Source organism: Drosophila serrata, unplaced genomic scaffold (genome assembly GCF_035046125.1).
Source record: "Drosophila serrata isolate PLE 108 unplaced genomic scaffold, ASM3504612v1 contig_184, whole genome shotgun sequence".
In the NCBI taxonomy this organism is placed as follows: Eukaryota; Metazoa; Arthropoda; class Insecta; order Diptera; family Drosophilidae; genus Drosophila; species Drosophila serrata.
The window spans coordinates 7,497,347-7,512,435 of record NW_028257082.1 but is presented as its reverse complement, the minus strand read 5'-3'; the positions used below and the strand labels follow the sequence as shown (position 1 = coordinate 7,512,435).

The window sequence follows — 15,089 nt, the reverse complement described above, 5'->3', positions numbered from 1 at the left end:
AGCCAGAAAGCTGCACTGCATCGGTGCGATGGCTTGGTTTAGATGCTTCGCCTGACATTTTGTAATTGCGGATTCCCATTAGCTGGAAATTATGGTCGCCGGCGCGGCTAATTGATTCACTTTGAGGTGAGTGCGTAGAGCGGCCGCAATGGGTATTCATTCTATCCATTCCATCCAATGCCTACTGGTTCCGGCTGAAGCAGATCGCGGCGAAAGGTCAACGTGTCGCAGCTCTGAATTATGACCTCGCCGGCATTGCGACTGCCACCTTAATGAGTTTCCACTTCTGCGGCAGGCGGATCAAATGTCACACTCGGGAAAAAAGAAAAATTGGGAAAGAGATTGTAAGTTCTTTGGGAGAAGAATAAAATGAAAGCAAAATTTTAATAGTGGCTTAAACACAACACTAAGAAATGAACATCAAATGATGATACTTTTGGGTTCGTTTTTACTTATAGATTTTATTATTCATAATACTAGAAAAGTTAGTAAAGCTTAAGAAAAAATAAATGCAATACAATGACTATATTTACAGCTTCACTAAAAACTTCTGCAGTTCATGATTTATGAGATTTTTTATGACACTTAATTATGTAGAAGTATTTATGTCTTTGGCAACTTTTTAAGGAGTATGAAAACATTAAATTTACAATCAGAAAAGGTATTATAATTAGTCTTTCTTGGTTCACAAAATACAAGAATAGTTGAAGGATTTTAACTTCTTTTAACAAGCTGATTAAATACATAAACAGATCATCACAATCGTTTAAGAACCTCCAATATTTGGAGCAATATAAATTAAGCTTAAAATATTATTCGATTTAAAACCAGACTAATCATTTTATTAAGTAGACAAGATTTATTCTTGAAAATTAATATTATAATAATGTGTATTAAAATTCAAATAAGTTCTCTCTGTTTCAATTATTTCTTCAAGTGGAAATCAGCAGTTGGAAGCTTCGGGAGGGGATTAGAGCCAGAGTTGTCTTTGGGAGCAACCAAGAATCAATTTATTAACACGTTGCCCGAACGAGAGAGCCCGGCCGTTTTGGCAAGTGGAACTGGAAATTGGAACTGGGCGGGCCAAGGCAAATGCCAAAATGCAACTTCTGCCTCGCAAGTTGCACAGGTTGCAGGTCTTAAAACTCGGCTGCTGCCGCTGCTGCTGCTGCTGTGGCAGTATTGCGAAATTGCTGGAAATTATTATTGAATTCTTTTTGTCTTGCCGTTGTGCCGTCTGTTTGCCATAAATGTTAGCCGCTTCTCAAAGCCCCAGAGGTGCCCACCCACTGAAGCAGAATTTTTGGAATTTGCATGGAGGTCTCTGCGCTCTCAGCCGTTACCATTTCTGCACCTTTCGCCTTGCATTTGTCAAATTTCATTAGCTGCTGCTGCACCTCTTTGGAGGTGAACCCACGCACCTGGCCTGTGTGTTTACGATGCTATCTGCATTGTAAACATGACAGACACACTTCTAATGGCCACAAATTTGAATTGCAAATCCAAACGGATTGGCGGTTCAACAAACTTCGGGCCAGCTACTTTCTACTGACCCCAAAAACGGCATCTCGGATTGCATAACTTTGCCGCAACTGGACCGGCGTCCAGTTCTTCTCTAACGGAGTGCTATAAAAAGCGCAGAATCTTTTGTGCGCGCTCCCAGTATTAGCATAAATCATGTTCGCATTGGTAAGTAGTGGTAGTCGTCGCCGGACGGCTCATGAATACGGGAGCGTTAAGTGAGTCTTTTTCCCATCTCGAACCTCCCCAGCTATTGATCTTGACGGGGTGCTGCCACCTGTGGAGCTGGACGGCCGAGAGTGCCGCCATTAGTGGTCCAGTGGCAGTGACAGTGCCAGTGCCAATCCTCAAATCTGTGGCCGAGCAGCAGAGCGATGGCTCGTACTTCTTCAACTACCAGGCAGCCGATGGCAGTTATCGCGAGGAGGTGGGCATTGTGAGGAGATCCGATCCGAAGGCAGATGATGATCACGATAATGACGAGCTGGAGGTGTCCGGTATTTATCACTACATCGACGACTTTGGCCAGACGGTGGAAGTGAGCTATACGGCCGACAAGCATGGCTTTTTGCCCCATGTCAGGCGAATTCCCATAAATAAAGTGAGCCATTGAGCCATTAATTTTGATGGGCAAACATTCTTGCAAATGCTAGCAGTACAATTACCAAAGCGGAGCTCCAATCCAGGCTCAAATCGGACCAGCTTTGGGCCACAAAGGAGCGGCATAAACATAGGGAAAAAATATAATCAAACGGGTTTTGCCAATTGCGGGGAGAGAGATTATCATTGAGATCTTAGAGATCAATTTTGATTATAGATTTCTATCTAAATTGTAATTCAATTCAATATCAGTAAAGGTAATGTTTTAGTATATTATTCTGTGCTTCAAATTGAAATAATGTTTATATTTACAAAAGGGTTTCATTTTAATATTTATTAGACTTAATGCTCAAATCATAAATCATTATAAAGTATTTAAATTCTCAGACAATATTACAAACTACGTAATGAACTGAAACTTTTAACAAAGGCATAGATTATTTATAGATTGAATGAAGTTAAAAACAGTCCAGCTACTCATAAATTCTTTATGGAAGAAACCCGATTTTTCTTAAATATTTAAATAGTATTGTTGTCGCTGTGCCTTGGTCCAGCTGAAATCTCTGTCTCATCGCTTAGATATTTAATTTGCGGCAGATTTTCAAAATTAGTTAAGCTGTCAAAGTAATAGATTGCGGCAGCAGCACCAGAGATTGCCCTTTTGCCTGGAGAGCAGACAAGCCAAATGTCGTTGGGATTTGTATTTATCAGGCTGTTGAAATTTATAGCGAAAATAACACGATCGTTTATAACTATAGAGGCCCGGAACTACCGATGATTGAATTAATGGCGATGCAATGTAAATGAAATTGATGATGCGCCCCATCGAGATTCTGAATCGAGCCATTTGTCAGATATATATCTGTAAATACATATATATTATAGATGGGTGCTGTGGATGTGTAGATGGAGATACACCCCATAGCAGATCATAATATAAATTGCATCAAAGCTGGCATTTTACACGATTCTGGGATTGGTATCTCGGGCAAGGTGTGAGGTGCGACTGATTAATCGCGACACCTGGCGAGTGGGAGAGCCGAGTGCGCGAGTTATGTAGCCTGACAGGGGCCCGTTAATGGTAGCGCCGATCGGTGTCATCAATCTGACTCAGTTAGGGAGAGATGCTATATCCCCCCACAGCATAGTGACACATTTTCGGAGCAGACTGACCCACCGGGGACCTTGGCATTTAAAGCCGTCGCATTTGGAAGTTTGCGGACGTAGCGTTCACATAAAACGGGATGCAAACATGTTTGGCATGTTTAAGCAAAAGACCCGAAAGAGCTGGATGCGATCGCAATTTGGTAGCAGGAGTGCGCGACTATAAAAGCCAACTGGCCGATCCACATTGAGTTCACACGCGCTTTAACTCTCGTTTTCTACGCTGCCACCCACAAGAAACTCTCGAAGAAATGTACAAGTTCGTAAGTGGAATAAAAAAGGATAAGAAACGATTTTTGGATTAGATCTCATGTCTGAGAAGAAGGATATTTCAGAAGCTAATAGTGATGAATGTTAAATAAATGCCTAATCACATTTATACTAAAAGTGATAATATGAACATGTTCCCCTAATCTCCGGCAGCTTCCTCTTTTCGTCCTGGCCGCGTTGGCTGCCTGCAGCCATGGTTTGCCCGTGGACAGCGAATCCACGCCGGTGCCCATCCTGAAGTCGGAGACCAACAAGCACAACGATGGTTCCTATGACACCATCTACGAGAGTGGTGACGGAACCAAGCGGCAGGAGGATGCTGCTATAGTGGATGCTGGCACTGACGAGGAGGCCCTGGAGGTCAAAGGATCCTACAAGTACGTCAATGATCTGGGCGAGACTGTGGAGGTTTTCTACACGGCGGGAAAGAATGGATTTGTGCCATATGGCTCTATTATAAATCCTGAGATCACAGCCGTGGCCGAGGCAGCCAAGGATCTGCCCAAGGCGGAGAAGGTTGAGAAGTTCGCAAAGGTTGGGAAGTTCCAGAAGGTTGAGCAGGTGGAGGAGCCTTGAAGAGATCTCATAGAATTAGACTTTGTATATAAGATTGTTCGAAAGAGTCAGCGCGATGTAACTAGATAAACAAAAATAAAAAGAATCGAAAAGATATTACAAAGCGTTTTTTGTTTTAAAATTTGATAAGTTATTCCTAATTTGCATAAAGTATTCTTTGTTTATATAGCAGCAAAGAAGGCTTAAATACACTGGGGGAAATGGAAGTCAAGAAAACGAATTTGAAAACAAAAGAAATTATTTATATAAAGAATATTTCTCTGACGCACTTTATGTTTATTATATTCTGTATACAAGTTCTTATATTATGTTTTCCCCAGTGAAAAAGAGGGAAATACCCTCCCAAAAAGACCTTGAAAAGCACACCCAAACTTGGCACAGTATCGGAGTCTGGGATGCTGTATGATTAAGCACACGTTTGGCCACTTTGGCGGCAGATCCAGTGATACCTGCCGCCCCGGGGGCTACGCTACCGATGAGATACCTGCTTCAATACATCATTACACATGCCTAAACACTGTCCATTAGCCATTGATCGCAGACACATGAAATGAAGACCTAACGAAGACGAAAGCATTAGAATCAAATTGGCCTTTTAATGGGACATAAATCATTTCAGGTATTTGCATAATAATTAGTAATATGTCAATGGTGGAATTCATTCAATCGAATCCATAGCCTGCGATCACTTCAAACTCCACGAGAAACAGAACTATAAAAAAGAACAAGTAGTAGGAGACCAGGAGAAAGCCGCAGGCCCTTCGCATCTGGAAATTTGTGGTGAGGGCGCAGAGTAGACCGATAATCAGGCCCACCTCCGCGTAGATGCACACCGTCTCCCCCAAATTTCCCTCAGGCAACTGTAAAAATCATTGTTAAAAAATTACAAAAACAAAATAATAAATGTTTGCTCCACTTACATAAGCCGCTGATAGACCTTTCGTAAATGATTCACGAGTAAGTGGCAGTGCTAAAAAGACAAAGGATTCTACAAGGAAACATATCGTTCAGGCTCCTCTTAATGATAAAACGTATTATTTCAGTTGATAATTACGCAATACAGGCGTCGAGAAGGTGGCCGTATAGGCCATGCTAGCAAATCCTTGGTTGGCCAGCAAGATATTGGTTACCAGATCATTGCTGCAAACGGCCCAGGAAATAACCGTTGCCGCCGCAAACTGAGGGGTCAGTGACAGAACCGTGGCCAATGCGAAAAACATGGAATTCACCTCGGAAAGCAGACCAAAAATCAACATGACTACGGAGATGAAACTCAGAGCGGTTGTCATCTGTTAAGAGTATGGTTACATCTTCCAATTCCATATGATTACGATAGTAGGTTGCGCTTACCTTAAAGAATTTAGGTGGAGTATCCGTACGGGTGAGGAAGAAGATAAACGCACAGGGGATGACCATGATCATTAACACGATAGCGAAGTAGGGGATCCCCTTAAAGTAACTATCCTTAACTGCAGGCGGAATCGTCAGATGGATATTTCTGGGAAAAAAGTATACTCAAACTCACATAATATGAAGCAGACGTAGGTCGGCACGGCGAGCAATTGAAAGCAGAAGAGGAGCTTGGACCAGTTGTAGAGAGGCTTCTCCACATCCACCACTGGGATTAGCAGGCGCTGCAACATCTCGATTGGCACCTGCAGTAATATATAGATTTTCAATAGTATTGTTCCGCGTCGAAAGCGCTCCTTGTCGAATTTGTAGATGGAGTGCCAGAACTGCTGGAATAGTTTGCGATTGCGACCTCCTTTTCGCTCGGTCCTATCAATCACTTGGCGTTTTATAGGCAAATCCGATTTCAGCCACTCCAGCTCCTCATCATGCTCACTTTTCTCCTGGACACCCCGCAATCGTTCCAGTTCTGGTTGGAAAAATAATGTGGTAATTAAATATGAGATTCTAGGAAGATTTAAAGCTATACCCACTTCGGATACGCACCGCCACCAAGTTCTGGTCGACGATGGCGACCACAAGATAACCAATGAATATGAAGGTGCTGGGCAGAGCCAAAAACCATCTGATCCCCTCCGGACGTTTTAAAATAAAGTCAAAGTAGGATACGTTCAGGAAAAGAAAGCCAAAGTCACGCAGAAAGTAGTGGGGCCCCATGTCGAATGGTTTGGTTATCATCACTATTCCGCCGACGAATAAATTCAGGAAGATGGCCTGCGACATACACGCCACAAAGGTCAATTTGCCCGCCGATAGTTGTGATGCTATGGCCACGAATAGATCCGGAGATCCATTGGCCATGGTCAATACTGTAACTCCAGCCGTGTTCTGGCTTAGGCGACATGAATCGGCAATTACCTTCAAGCAGGGACAAAAGCTGACGGGAGACACACGTTGCTGATACCCTACAAAATGCTTAAATGACATTTTTCCAATGAACTTACTAGTTTAGGACAGTGAACTGCATCATCCAAAAGACATATCCGACAACGAAAACCATGGCCAGAACGCTCCAGAAGGCATTGAATTTGTTTCGTTCATCCACGTAGCAGTAGTGCCAACGCAAGTAGTTTATAAAAAATACGTTTTCCAGGCAATCCTTGTTGGTCTCCACAAATTCGCAGCGTTTTATCTGCGGTATGAGGTGCACATGTTCACATAATTGGGACGACATTTTAAGATGGATAAGAAGGTCTGATCTAGTTGAGGAAAGTTATTTAAGATGACTACAAAGCCCAGGCCTGTATGTCAGTGAGAAATATTTTTGACTTTGAGTTAAGGAGAAAAGGTTCTATATTAAACAATAAACATCTATATTAAGAGGTGTCCGGGAATATCTGTTCCTTCTAATAAAACTTTATAAGAAATCAAAACTCAAAGCTACTGTTCACATATTTGATAGGTTTTTTAACGACCGACTTTTAAAATGCATCTTGATAATGGTTAATATTTGCATTAGAAAATTTAGATACAGAATATAAGCTATATCCCCCAAAAATATACATTTTTTCTGCGATTTAAAAATTCCTTACTAACTTTATGTGTGCTATAAAAAGATGTTCAATAAAAGAGTTGGGTGAGAACAAAGCCGGGCTATACTCGCTTAATGGGTTGTTTACGAAATCTTTGGGAGGCGTTACTCATCGGTATAATTAACTCTTTCAAACTCTCCACTTGATTCTCTTTCTCTCGATTATAATAATAATCGTTAATCTTTTCAAAAACTTACTAATAAAGTTCTAAGCCAAGATCGGCGTCATTGCATTGAGATCTTTGCTTAAATTAGCACTAACCAAGGCGAAATTTATGACGAGTATTGATATGCAGAGCGCTGAGGCCGCGCATTTCACATGCAGCTGCTGTCGCTCCATTTGAATCGCCTGAATCGAGAATATATATCTTTAAGATAGGGTTTCGTTTCGTTTTATTTTCTAGCAAATTTAAATTAGATCGCACTCGGGTTTAATCGTAAATTAAGAATACTTGTGTAAGCTAGAGTCTAGGGCAGTCTAGGCAGTCTTGGTTTCCACCTCCTTAGCGGCAACGGGGGCGACCTTGACCTCCGCCTCGGGCACGGACTCGAGGACGACCTGGACAGGCACCACCTGAGATTCGGCTGGCAGAGGCTCGGACTTGGCCACTATGACGGATTCCTTGGCCACAACAGCATCCTTCTTCTCCACGGCAACAACGGCCTCCTTCTTCTCCACGGCAGCGACCTCCTTCTCCACATCCTGGGATCGGGAACGGCGGGACTTGTACTTCTGCTCCTCCTCCTCGGATACCTTGGGCAAATCAGCGGCAGCCTTGGCCAGGGCAGTGATCTCGGCGGGAATGATGGTGCCGACGGGCACGAATCCGTTCTTGCCGGCGGTGTAATTAACAACCACAGTGTTGCCATCGGCATCGATGTAGCTGTACATGCCGGAGACCTCCAAGGCCTCGTCCTCCGTGCCGGCATTCTCGATCACACCCTGCTCCGAGCGCATGGACTGGTCACCGCCCTCGTACGAGAAGTGGAAGGAGCCATCAGGCTGCTTGTCCGTCTCGAACTTCAACAGGGGCACAATCTCACGCTTCTCCGTGGTGCTGCTCACCTGGCCAATGCTGGCGGACAGGGCGCCGGTGGCCAGGGCCAGTAGACAGATGGCAATCTTGAACATCTTAAGTGGTACTTTGAGGTAGTTGGTTTTTGGGGGGAGAGAGTGCGAGATGCTTTCTTGGCGGGAACCGACCGACGACTTGGCTTACTACATCTTCAGGCCATCTTTATATACCGGCATTTAATGTGCGCAGCAGCCGCGAATTAGCATCTTCCAGTCCATTACGCCACCGCCGAAAAATACAAAAAAATAAAACCAAACAAAATACAAAAAAAAAAAAACCAAAAGAAAAAAACACCAAAGAAATTCTATGGAAGCGAACAGAATGTGAGTTAATAAAACACTCACAGAAACGCTACGAGATTTGCATATTTATGATTCAGCGCCAAAACGAAGACATCGGAAGAGAGGTCAACCGATCGAAATAAAATCCCATGATGATGATTCCCTGTAATGAGAGCGATTGACACAGGTCTTAATCTGAGAGATTCGTATTCCGAAAATCGCAGAAAATCCCAAACAGGTTGATAGCGTCATAAACTTGTTTCCATCAGCTGGAATGCCCAAATACCTGGTCCCCCATTTGATTGATTGCCAATGTTTAGGGAACTGCACAGCCATTAGCATACAGTACGCCCCAAACACACACGCTACACCAAACAAAGAGGCATAAATTAAGATACAGATACACAGTTACAGTTGCAGTTAAAGATGCAGATACAGATGATGTGCACTTAAAACGAGACCAGATCGGATCGATCGCACGCGATCCATCAGTCATCAGTCATCATCACACGGGAAACACTCGAACACTCGAACACTCGAACCGCCACCGCGATGTGTTGTGTGATGAAAATACATAAAGTACGCCGTGGTACAACTGGGAGTGAGTAAGACAATCTTTGCTGGGCCGCAAATTGTATGTCAAATGTGAAAAATGCACTAAACCAGGCCGGCGAGCCGGCTTGGCGAGGCTCTTCCTCTGCGCCCAAGTCGCAATTCGAAAAGCAGCGCGAAGGCCAAAGCAAAACGCGGGCAACCGCGAAATTGGCCAAGTAACTTGGCCAACGAAAAGGAAAACCAACTCCAACGACGCCAAAGCTGACGCCAAGTGTTGGCTTAAATCTCGGGCGATGTTCATCATGTTCGTGATCATCTCTCCGCGTCGCAGCAGCGGCGGCGGCGGCGGCAGTGCTTTTGTTGGATTTTACCAGCAGTTATTGCCGTAATTTTTATGAATTGCAACTGACATTTCCTACACGCTGCAAAAGTTTAAAGTTTAAGTCTGGAATGGGAGCTGGAGTTAGAGCCGGGTTCGGGATCGGGATCGGGTAACTGGTGCAAGGGAGTGGCTAATTCGGTGACCTGGTCAGCGAAATTGGGCGAAAAGGGCAGCGAGACAAAAGCCCAAGTGGTGCTCTTTAACGATGCATTCAAAATGGACAAGTTGGCCGGGCCACGCCCATTTTGTATAACTATCCCGCGGCCCATTGAAATGTCAGATGCAGATTCCATCGGCATGCGAAATGGCCAATTCATCAAATCGAAACCAATTGCAACATCTGTAATCTTTTAATTAATATTTGACTTAACGTATTATTGCAGCCGGCGGTAGCTTGCAGCGGGGGCACTAATCAAATGAAGTTCGCATTGCTAATTCACATAAATTACGCGGAGGAGAACACCGATCTCGCGCCGCATACGCGGCGTATGCGCAACGCCCATTTGCATTTGAAACTCGTTGCGCATACGCTACGTGGTGCAGTCCCAAGAGAGACGGCAGCTCTTCCGATTCTGTCGCTGTCAAGCACTATTGCTGCCGCTGCTGCTGCTGCTGCTGCTGATCCGCCCGCTCCGAGTGATCCGACCGGTGGTGCTCCTCCTGCCCTTCCTGCCCTCGAGCCATCTCTGGGCCGCACTGCATCTCGCTGCGGATGCTGGCGCTGCTTCAGCTTCAGCTTCGGCCGCTGCCGCTGCCGCTCCGAGTGAATGCGATTTCGGTATAAAAACGTTTGTGGCAACTGCAGCCAAGTCAAAGCACTTTTGACGAGCCTCCCAGCGCAGTAACCGATCCAAAGTCGCGAATTCGAAGTGAGTCTCTGTTCTAATTGCGGTGCGGTGTATCCTTGAATCAAGGATTCAATACAGAAATCATTTTGAAACGTATAAAATAAAAACACAAATGGAGACCGTCCTGGCATAAGGATACTCAAATAACAACCAGCTGACATAATGGTTTTATTTAACTATGGATCGCCACAGGATATATCCTCTTCAGAATCCCTATAAATCAGTAACTAGAAAATTATACAATATTTAAAAGAAAGGATTTAAAATTAAATGAACTTATTTTGAAATGGTAAACTACTCCAAGAAATACCTATTAAAAGGATTAACTCTCCTTGTAGATGAGGGAATTAACTTGGGAATATATTGTTCTAAGAATTTCAATGTTTATTGAAACAGGATTAAACTAAGGTTAAGAGGATATAATTTACCAATTCTATTCAGGACATCTTACCAACTCCATATATGGCTATTTTTCCCACGACCTTCGATCATCATAATCGACTTGATTGCGCAGAACTTTCAAATCGCAAAAAGGCAATCTTGGTATATCGGATGCTAATTGCCAAGCAACGAGTTTGACATTCAAAGACATAGTCACCGCCGCCGCCGGCAACTCAATCGGGCGCCGCGAACACTAAACACTAAACACTGAACATTGAACACTGAAAACTGAACACTGAACACCGCACCTCATCTGCAGTACTTGGTTATGACTCTATTTAAGTTGGTATACCGTCTCCACATCTTCCACTCCATTTAAAGGTCATGACGCTCACCCACGCCTCCTTCGTAGCCGTCGCTGTGGCCCTCTGCCTGCTGGGCTCCATTCATGCCCAGCCCCAGCGTGGACTGCCTCCGCAGCGCGGCAACTCCTTCGATGCGAATGCGGTGATCCTCAAGCAGAACTTTGACCTCAATCCCGATGGCTCCTACCAGTACAAGTGAGTGTTTCGGTTATATGATTGCACTTGGAATCCTAATCACATACTTCCCGAATAGCTACGAGACGAGCAATGGAATTCGAGCGGATGAGGCTGGTTATCTTAAGAATCCCGGCACTCAGGTGGAAGCTCAGGTAGGCATACTTCTAGGCTCAGTCTTGAGACACTCTGACATACTTTGTGGGGCAACTCTTTCCAGGTGATGCAGGGCTCATACTCGTACACCGGACCCGATGGCGTCGTCTATACCATCACCTACATTGCCGATGAGAATGGATACCGCGCCGAGGGCGCCCACATACCAACACCGCCACCAGTTAACGCTCCCCGAGCTCCCGGAAGATTCTTCAAGTAATTCCGTATCAGTGTTCTACGTAATTCTTCATCGTTATGCTCAAGTTGGCAATCGTGTCGTTGTGGGCCAGCCAAGTTGGCCAAAAAGAGAGGTGAACCAGAGGCAAACTGAGGAGAGTGAGAGCAGCTGCTCCTGAGAGGACCATCATCCCATCCCATCCATTTTCCTCTTTTACCAATTTTCCAATAATCCAACCCATTCCCCTTCGTGCTTCATTTGTGCATTTCTACAAACCAATTAAGTTTCCAATTTCCAATCTACCACCTACTTAGTGCTAAAAAAACTGTGTGTGTGAGATAAACATTTGTAAAATACGTAAAATTGATTGTTAAATGTCAAACGACAACGCAAGCTCAGCAATAAAACGAATATTGCACATGAAATCCAGAGTTTAAGAGTTGATTTAGGAGAAGGATCGCAGCATTGTTATGTAGGACATGGCCGTGCGGACAATCTGGAAGGTGAAGAGAAGCCTATAACCATTATTTAATCATAAAAATAAATCATTTTCCTATACCCACCGACGAGAAGGCCTCCATGTTGGCCTCGAAAAAGTAACCAGTGATGCGAAAACCATGGTGTGCCCGCATCATGCTGATCAGCAGGGATCGGCAGATCGAGGAGGAGGCTCCTCCAGCACCCAAGCTCTCATGCCAGGGACTGTCATAAATGGCCCACTCGAAGAGGGCGCTTTCCGTCTTCAGATTCTCGCCGCAATAGCAATAGATATAGGCCTGAATGATAATGGTGGCTATGAAGGAGGCATAGTACACGCCCTCGGTTTGGGCAAAGGTTATGGAGAACAGATAACCCAGCATGCACAGCTGCAGTGAGGAGATGAAAAACTGGGCACAGATAATGGGTTGATAGCAGAGATTCAGGTCATTGCACATATCCAGACTGGTCTGATACAAGGCGAAGACCTTGTTGAGCGTGGCCTGGGATTTCTCCAGATTTTCACCCCTGAATCTCACAACCTTGTACTGGGCAATCTTGAAAAAGGCACACAAATTGTTGGTGAAGGAGCAGAAAATGGTGTCCAAGCTAACAGCTGGCAGGACCACACCAGTCGAGGCAAAGGCACTCCAAACGAAGCTTAGGGCATAGTTCCGTAGAATGTGAATGTCCCAGGGAAACCTAGGGGGAGAATACCCATTAAAAATATATAATATTTTGGAAAACATTGTAACCACAGGCAGGGAAATGGCAACTCTGGCTCGGCATGTCCTGCCAGCCAATAACTGAGACCCATTCGCACAAAGGGCAGGACACTGTTTAAGGCCCAAGCCAGGAGGAAACAGGTCCTAAAAATGCTGCACATACGCTGATCCTGCTTGTTGGCCTCGTTGATGATCGCCGCGTACTCCTCACCCTGGTCTGCCTCTATAAATTAAGGGGAATTCTTGAAGTTAATGACAATGAGTTTGAAACGTACACACACCATTGGTCATCAACAAACGAAACTTTACAATCAACCGCTTGAAATCCTTTCGCAAGTATAGAATCATGCTGAACTTGAAGAGTCCCAAAATGGTGATTAGTAAAGCCACCATGGCATCTGCCAGCAGCATCACATTCTTCCAGTTATGGATCACGGCTGCCAGGATAAAGGGAAAGATGGCCGCTATGCCAAACACGTTCATGGCCCTGTAGGGACGCTTCCACATGTCCTGTTTGTCGCTGAAGAGATCAAATCCCAGCAGGGCAATGGTGCTCTTTTGCACTTGCAGGAAATTCTCCATGTCGTCTGGGATTAACTCGGTCTTGCACTAAGCCCTATATCCTTGGACCAGGGGTTTTAAATGGTTTCACAAGAATGTGATAGGGGTATAAAGAACCGAAGCCTAAGATACTCTTAGAATCAAATTATTCGGGTGTTTTCAACTTTACATCATGTGTCATTTCACTTTTATGTTTTTGGCTTAATTATTGAATTTTTTCATTTATTCCTTCAAGGATATATAGATTAACATGTGCGCAGGTAGTTTATGGTTGATATCCGACCATTCTCTCCTTTAAGAATGTTGATTACGACTGCAAACTGTTGCTTGCAGTGAATATACCCCTTGAAAGATTATAATTATAGACCGAGAACCAAGTACCTCCTCTGCTTGACACCTCTTCAACAGGCATACAAAATCACAATCAAATTTTAATGCTTGAAATGTTCTTTATTAACAAATTGACATCCGTGGGAGTCCGCTTGGCCTGGTCACACACCATATCGGAGGCGTGGTCAGACGGTGACAGCTCGGCGGGATGTCCAGTGGCAGCTTATCGGCCCCATCCATAGCCACCACGTCCATAGCCACCATGTCCCCAGCCACGGCCGCCCCATCCACGGTTCCAGCCGCCACCATATCCACGTCCCCATCCGCCACCATGTCCCCATCCTCCATATCCGCCATATCCGCCGTATCCGCCACCCCAATGCCTGGCCTCTCGGGCGCCATCGTTGGCATGGCTTGCTCCCTGGTCGGCGACATCCAAAAGTCCGATCACCTGCTCGTTGTCCGACTGGGCATCGTCCGCAGCATAGGCATAGGCCAGGCAGAGGACGGCAATGAGGGCCACCAAAGTAAGACGCATCTTGAGATTTAGATTTCGATTTCGATTCGATTGATTGCTGTAGAAGATCTGAGTGCAACTGATATTTGGTGGACTCTGCCAGGGGCCTTTTATTTAAATCCGAGAGCCCGTGAGTCGTCGAGACCGACGTTCCTGTTCTCGTACGCATCAATAAGCCAAGCTCATCTCATCACATCTCATCTCTCCTGTGCTCCCTGCATCCCGCCTAGCTCACCTGCTCCTACATTTGTTAACAAGTATACCTGGCCAAAGGTGGGATTGCACTCGTGTTTTTTTCATTTGTGTGACTGTTTAGGGGCTTTTTCGACCGGGCCTCTGCTGTGTCGTTATATATTTCACCACACAATTATTACACTCTTTGTTGTTCTGTCAGTCGTCTGCCTTTTAATTTTTTATTTTTCGGTTATTTGTTGCTGTCATTACTGAATCATTTCAAATTTAAATGTCTCATTTCGCGAAAGTTGTCGGGATGCTTCTCCTAAGTGGATTCATACATAGATCATTCGATTAGCCTAAACAATTGGGACCAGTTTTTGGGTTTTACGATTCCAATTTTTTAACTGGAGCCCAGAACTGCCAGATTAACGTCAATTTGATGACCCATTAGAAATTTTCCATTAACTTGTAAACAAATAATAATAATGTAGGCAAGTAAAAATACATTTTTAATCATACATAACATAGTAAGTATATATAGTAAATCTATATTGAGGAATACCCTCCGATATAATGCATACATATTCAGATGTGGTTTAACCAGCCATGGAAAACCTTGTCAAAAAAGTGTTTCCAACTATTAATAACTATAGTCTAATCAACTAAATGCCCAGTTTAAATAAGCCATATGGCTTTAATAATTCCCATTAGCATAAATATTTTAGAAGGATTCATATGGTAATAAGCTCCCGATTGTTTAATGAATGTCAAGAG

The 15,089-nt window shown here is 44.3% G+C and overlaps 7 protein-coding genes across 7 annotated transcripts; 3 read left to right on the top strand and 4 right to left on the bottom strand.

Moving 5' to 3' along the window:
* The first annotated feature begins 1,703 nt into the window (after window positions 1-1,703).
* Cpr47Ed (Cuticular protein 47Ed) lies at window positions 1,704-2,411 on the top strand. Its single transcript, XM_020949146.2, has one exon. It carries the CDS (start codon window positions 1,721-1,723, stop codon window positions 2,132-2,134), a length of 414 nt encoding a protein of 137 aa, XP_020804805.2. The 5' UTR covers window positions 1,704-1,720; the 3' UTR covers window positions 2,135-2,411.
* Window positions 2,412-3,083: 672 nt separating this feature from the next.
* On the top strand, window positions 3,084-4,234 carry Cpr47Ec (Cuticular protein 47Ec). Its single transcript, XM_020949615.2, has 2 exons — window positions 3,084-3,548; window positions 3,709-4,234. The coding sequence occupies exons 1-2, from the start codon at window positions 3,537-3,539 to the stop codon at window positions 4,129-4,131; spliced, it is 435 nt and encodes a 144-aa protein (XP_020805274.2). The 5' UTR covers window positions 3,084-3,536; the 3' UTR covers window positions 4,132-4,234.
* A 473-nt stretch (window positions 4,235-4,707) lies between these two features.
* Window positions 4,708-6,897, bottom strand: LOC110178851 (mitochondrial sodium/calcium exchanger protein). Its single transcript, XM_020946114.2, has 7 exons — window positions 6,546-6,897; window positions 6,075-6,478; window positions 5,657-6,010; window positions 5,482-5,600; window positions 5,186-5,420; window positions 5,052-5,119; window positions 4,708-4,991 (listed from the first exon to the last, which is right to left on the bottom strand). Exons 1-7 carry the CDS (start codon window positions 6,773-6,775, stop codon window positions 4,794-4,796), a joined length of 1,608 nt encoding a protein of 535 aa, XP_020801773.2. The 5' UTR covers window positions 6,776-6,897; the 3' UTR covers window positions 4,708-4,793.
* A 604-nt stretch (window positions 6,898-7,501) lies between these two features.
* On the bottom strand, window positions 7,502-8,448 carry Cpr47Eb (Cuticular protein 47Eb). Its single transcript, XM_020948346.2, has one exon. The coding sequence runs from the start codon at window positions 8,262-8,264 to the stop codon at window positions 7,611-7,613; it is 654 nt and encodes a 217-aa protein (XP_020804005.2). The 5' UTR covers window positions 8,265-8,448; the 3' UTR covers window positions 7,502-7,610.
* A 1,405-nt stretch (window positions 8,449-9,853) lies between these two features.
* Window positions 9,854-11,953, top strand: Cpr47Ea (Cuticular protein 47Ea). The gene is made up of 4 exons (XM_020945774.2): window positions 9,854-10,295; window positions 11,037-11,215; window positions 11,274-11,349; window positions 11,415-11,953. The coding sequence occupies exons 2-4, from the start codon at window positions 11,040-11,042 to the stop codon at window positions 11,568-11,570; spliced, it is 408 nt and encodes a 135-aa protein (XP_020801433.1). The 5' UTR covers window positions 9,854-10,295; window positions 11,037-11,039; the 3' UTR covers window positions 11,571-11,953.
* On the bottom strand, window positions 11,775-13,571 carry Or47a (Odorant receptor 47a). The gene is made up of 4 exons (XM_020947921.2): window positions 13,012-13,571; window positions 12,764-12,953; window positions 12,092-12,707; window positions 11,775-12,024 (listed from the first exon to the last, which is right to left on the bottom strand). The coding sequence occupies exons 1-4, from the start codon at window positions 13,310-13,312 to the stop codon at window positions 11,974-11,976; spliced, it is 1,158 nt and encodes a 385-aa protein (XP_020803580.2). The 5' UTR covers window positions 13,313-13,571; the 3' UTR covers window positions 11,775-11,973.
* Window positions 13,572-13,720: 149 nt separating this feature from the next.
* Window positions 13,721-14,276, bottom strand: LOC110180329 (uncharacterized). The gene has a single exon (XM_020947991.2). It carries the CDS (start codon window positions 14,157-14,159, stop codon window positions 13,845-13,847), a length of 315 nt encoding a protein of 104 aa, XP_020803650.2. The 5' UTR covers window positions 14,160-14,276; the 3' UTR covers window positions 13,721-13,844.
* Between the last annotated feature and the right edge of the window lie 813 nt (window positions 14,277-15,089).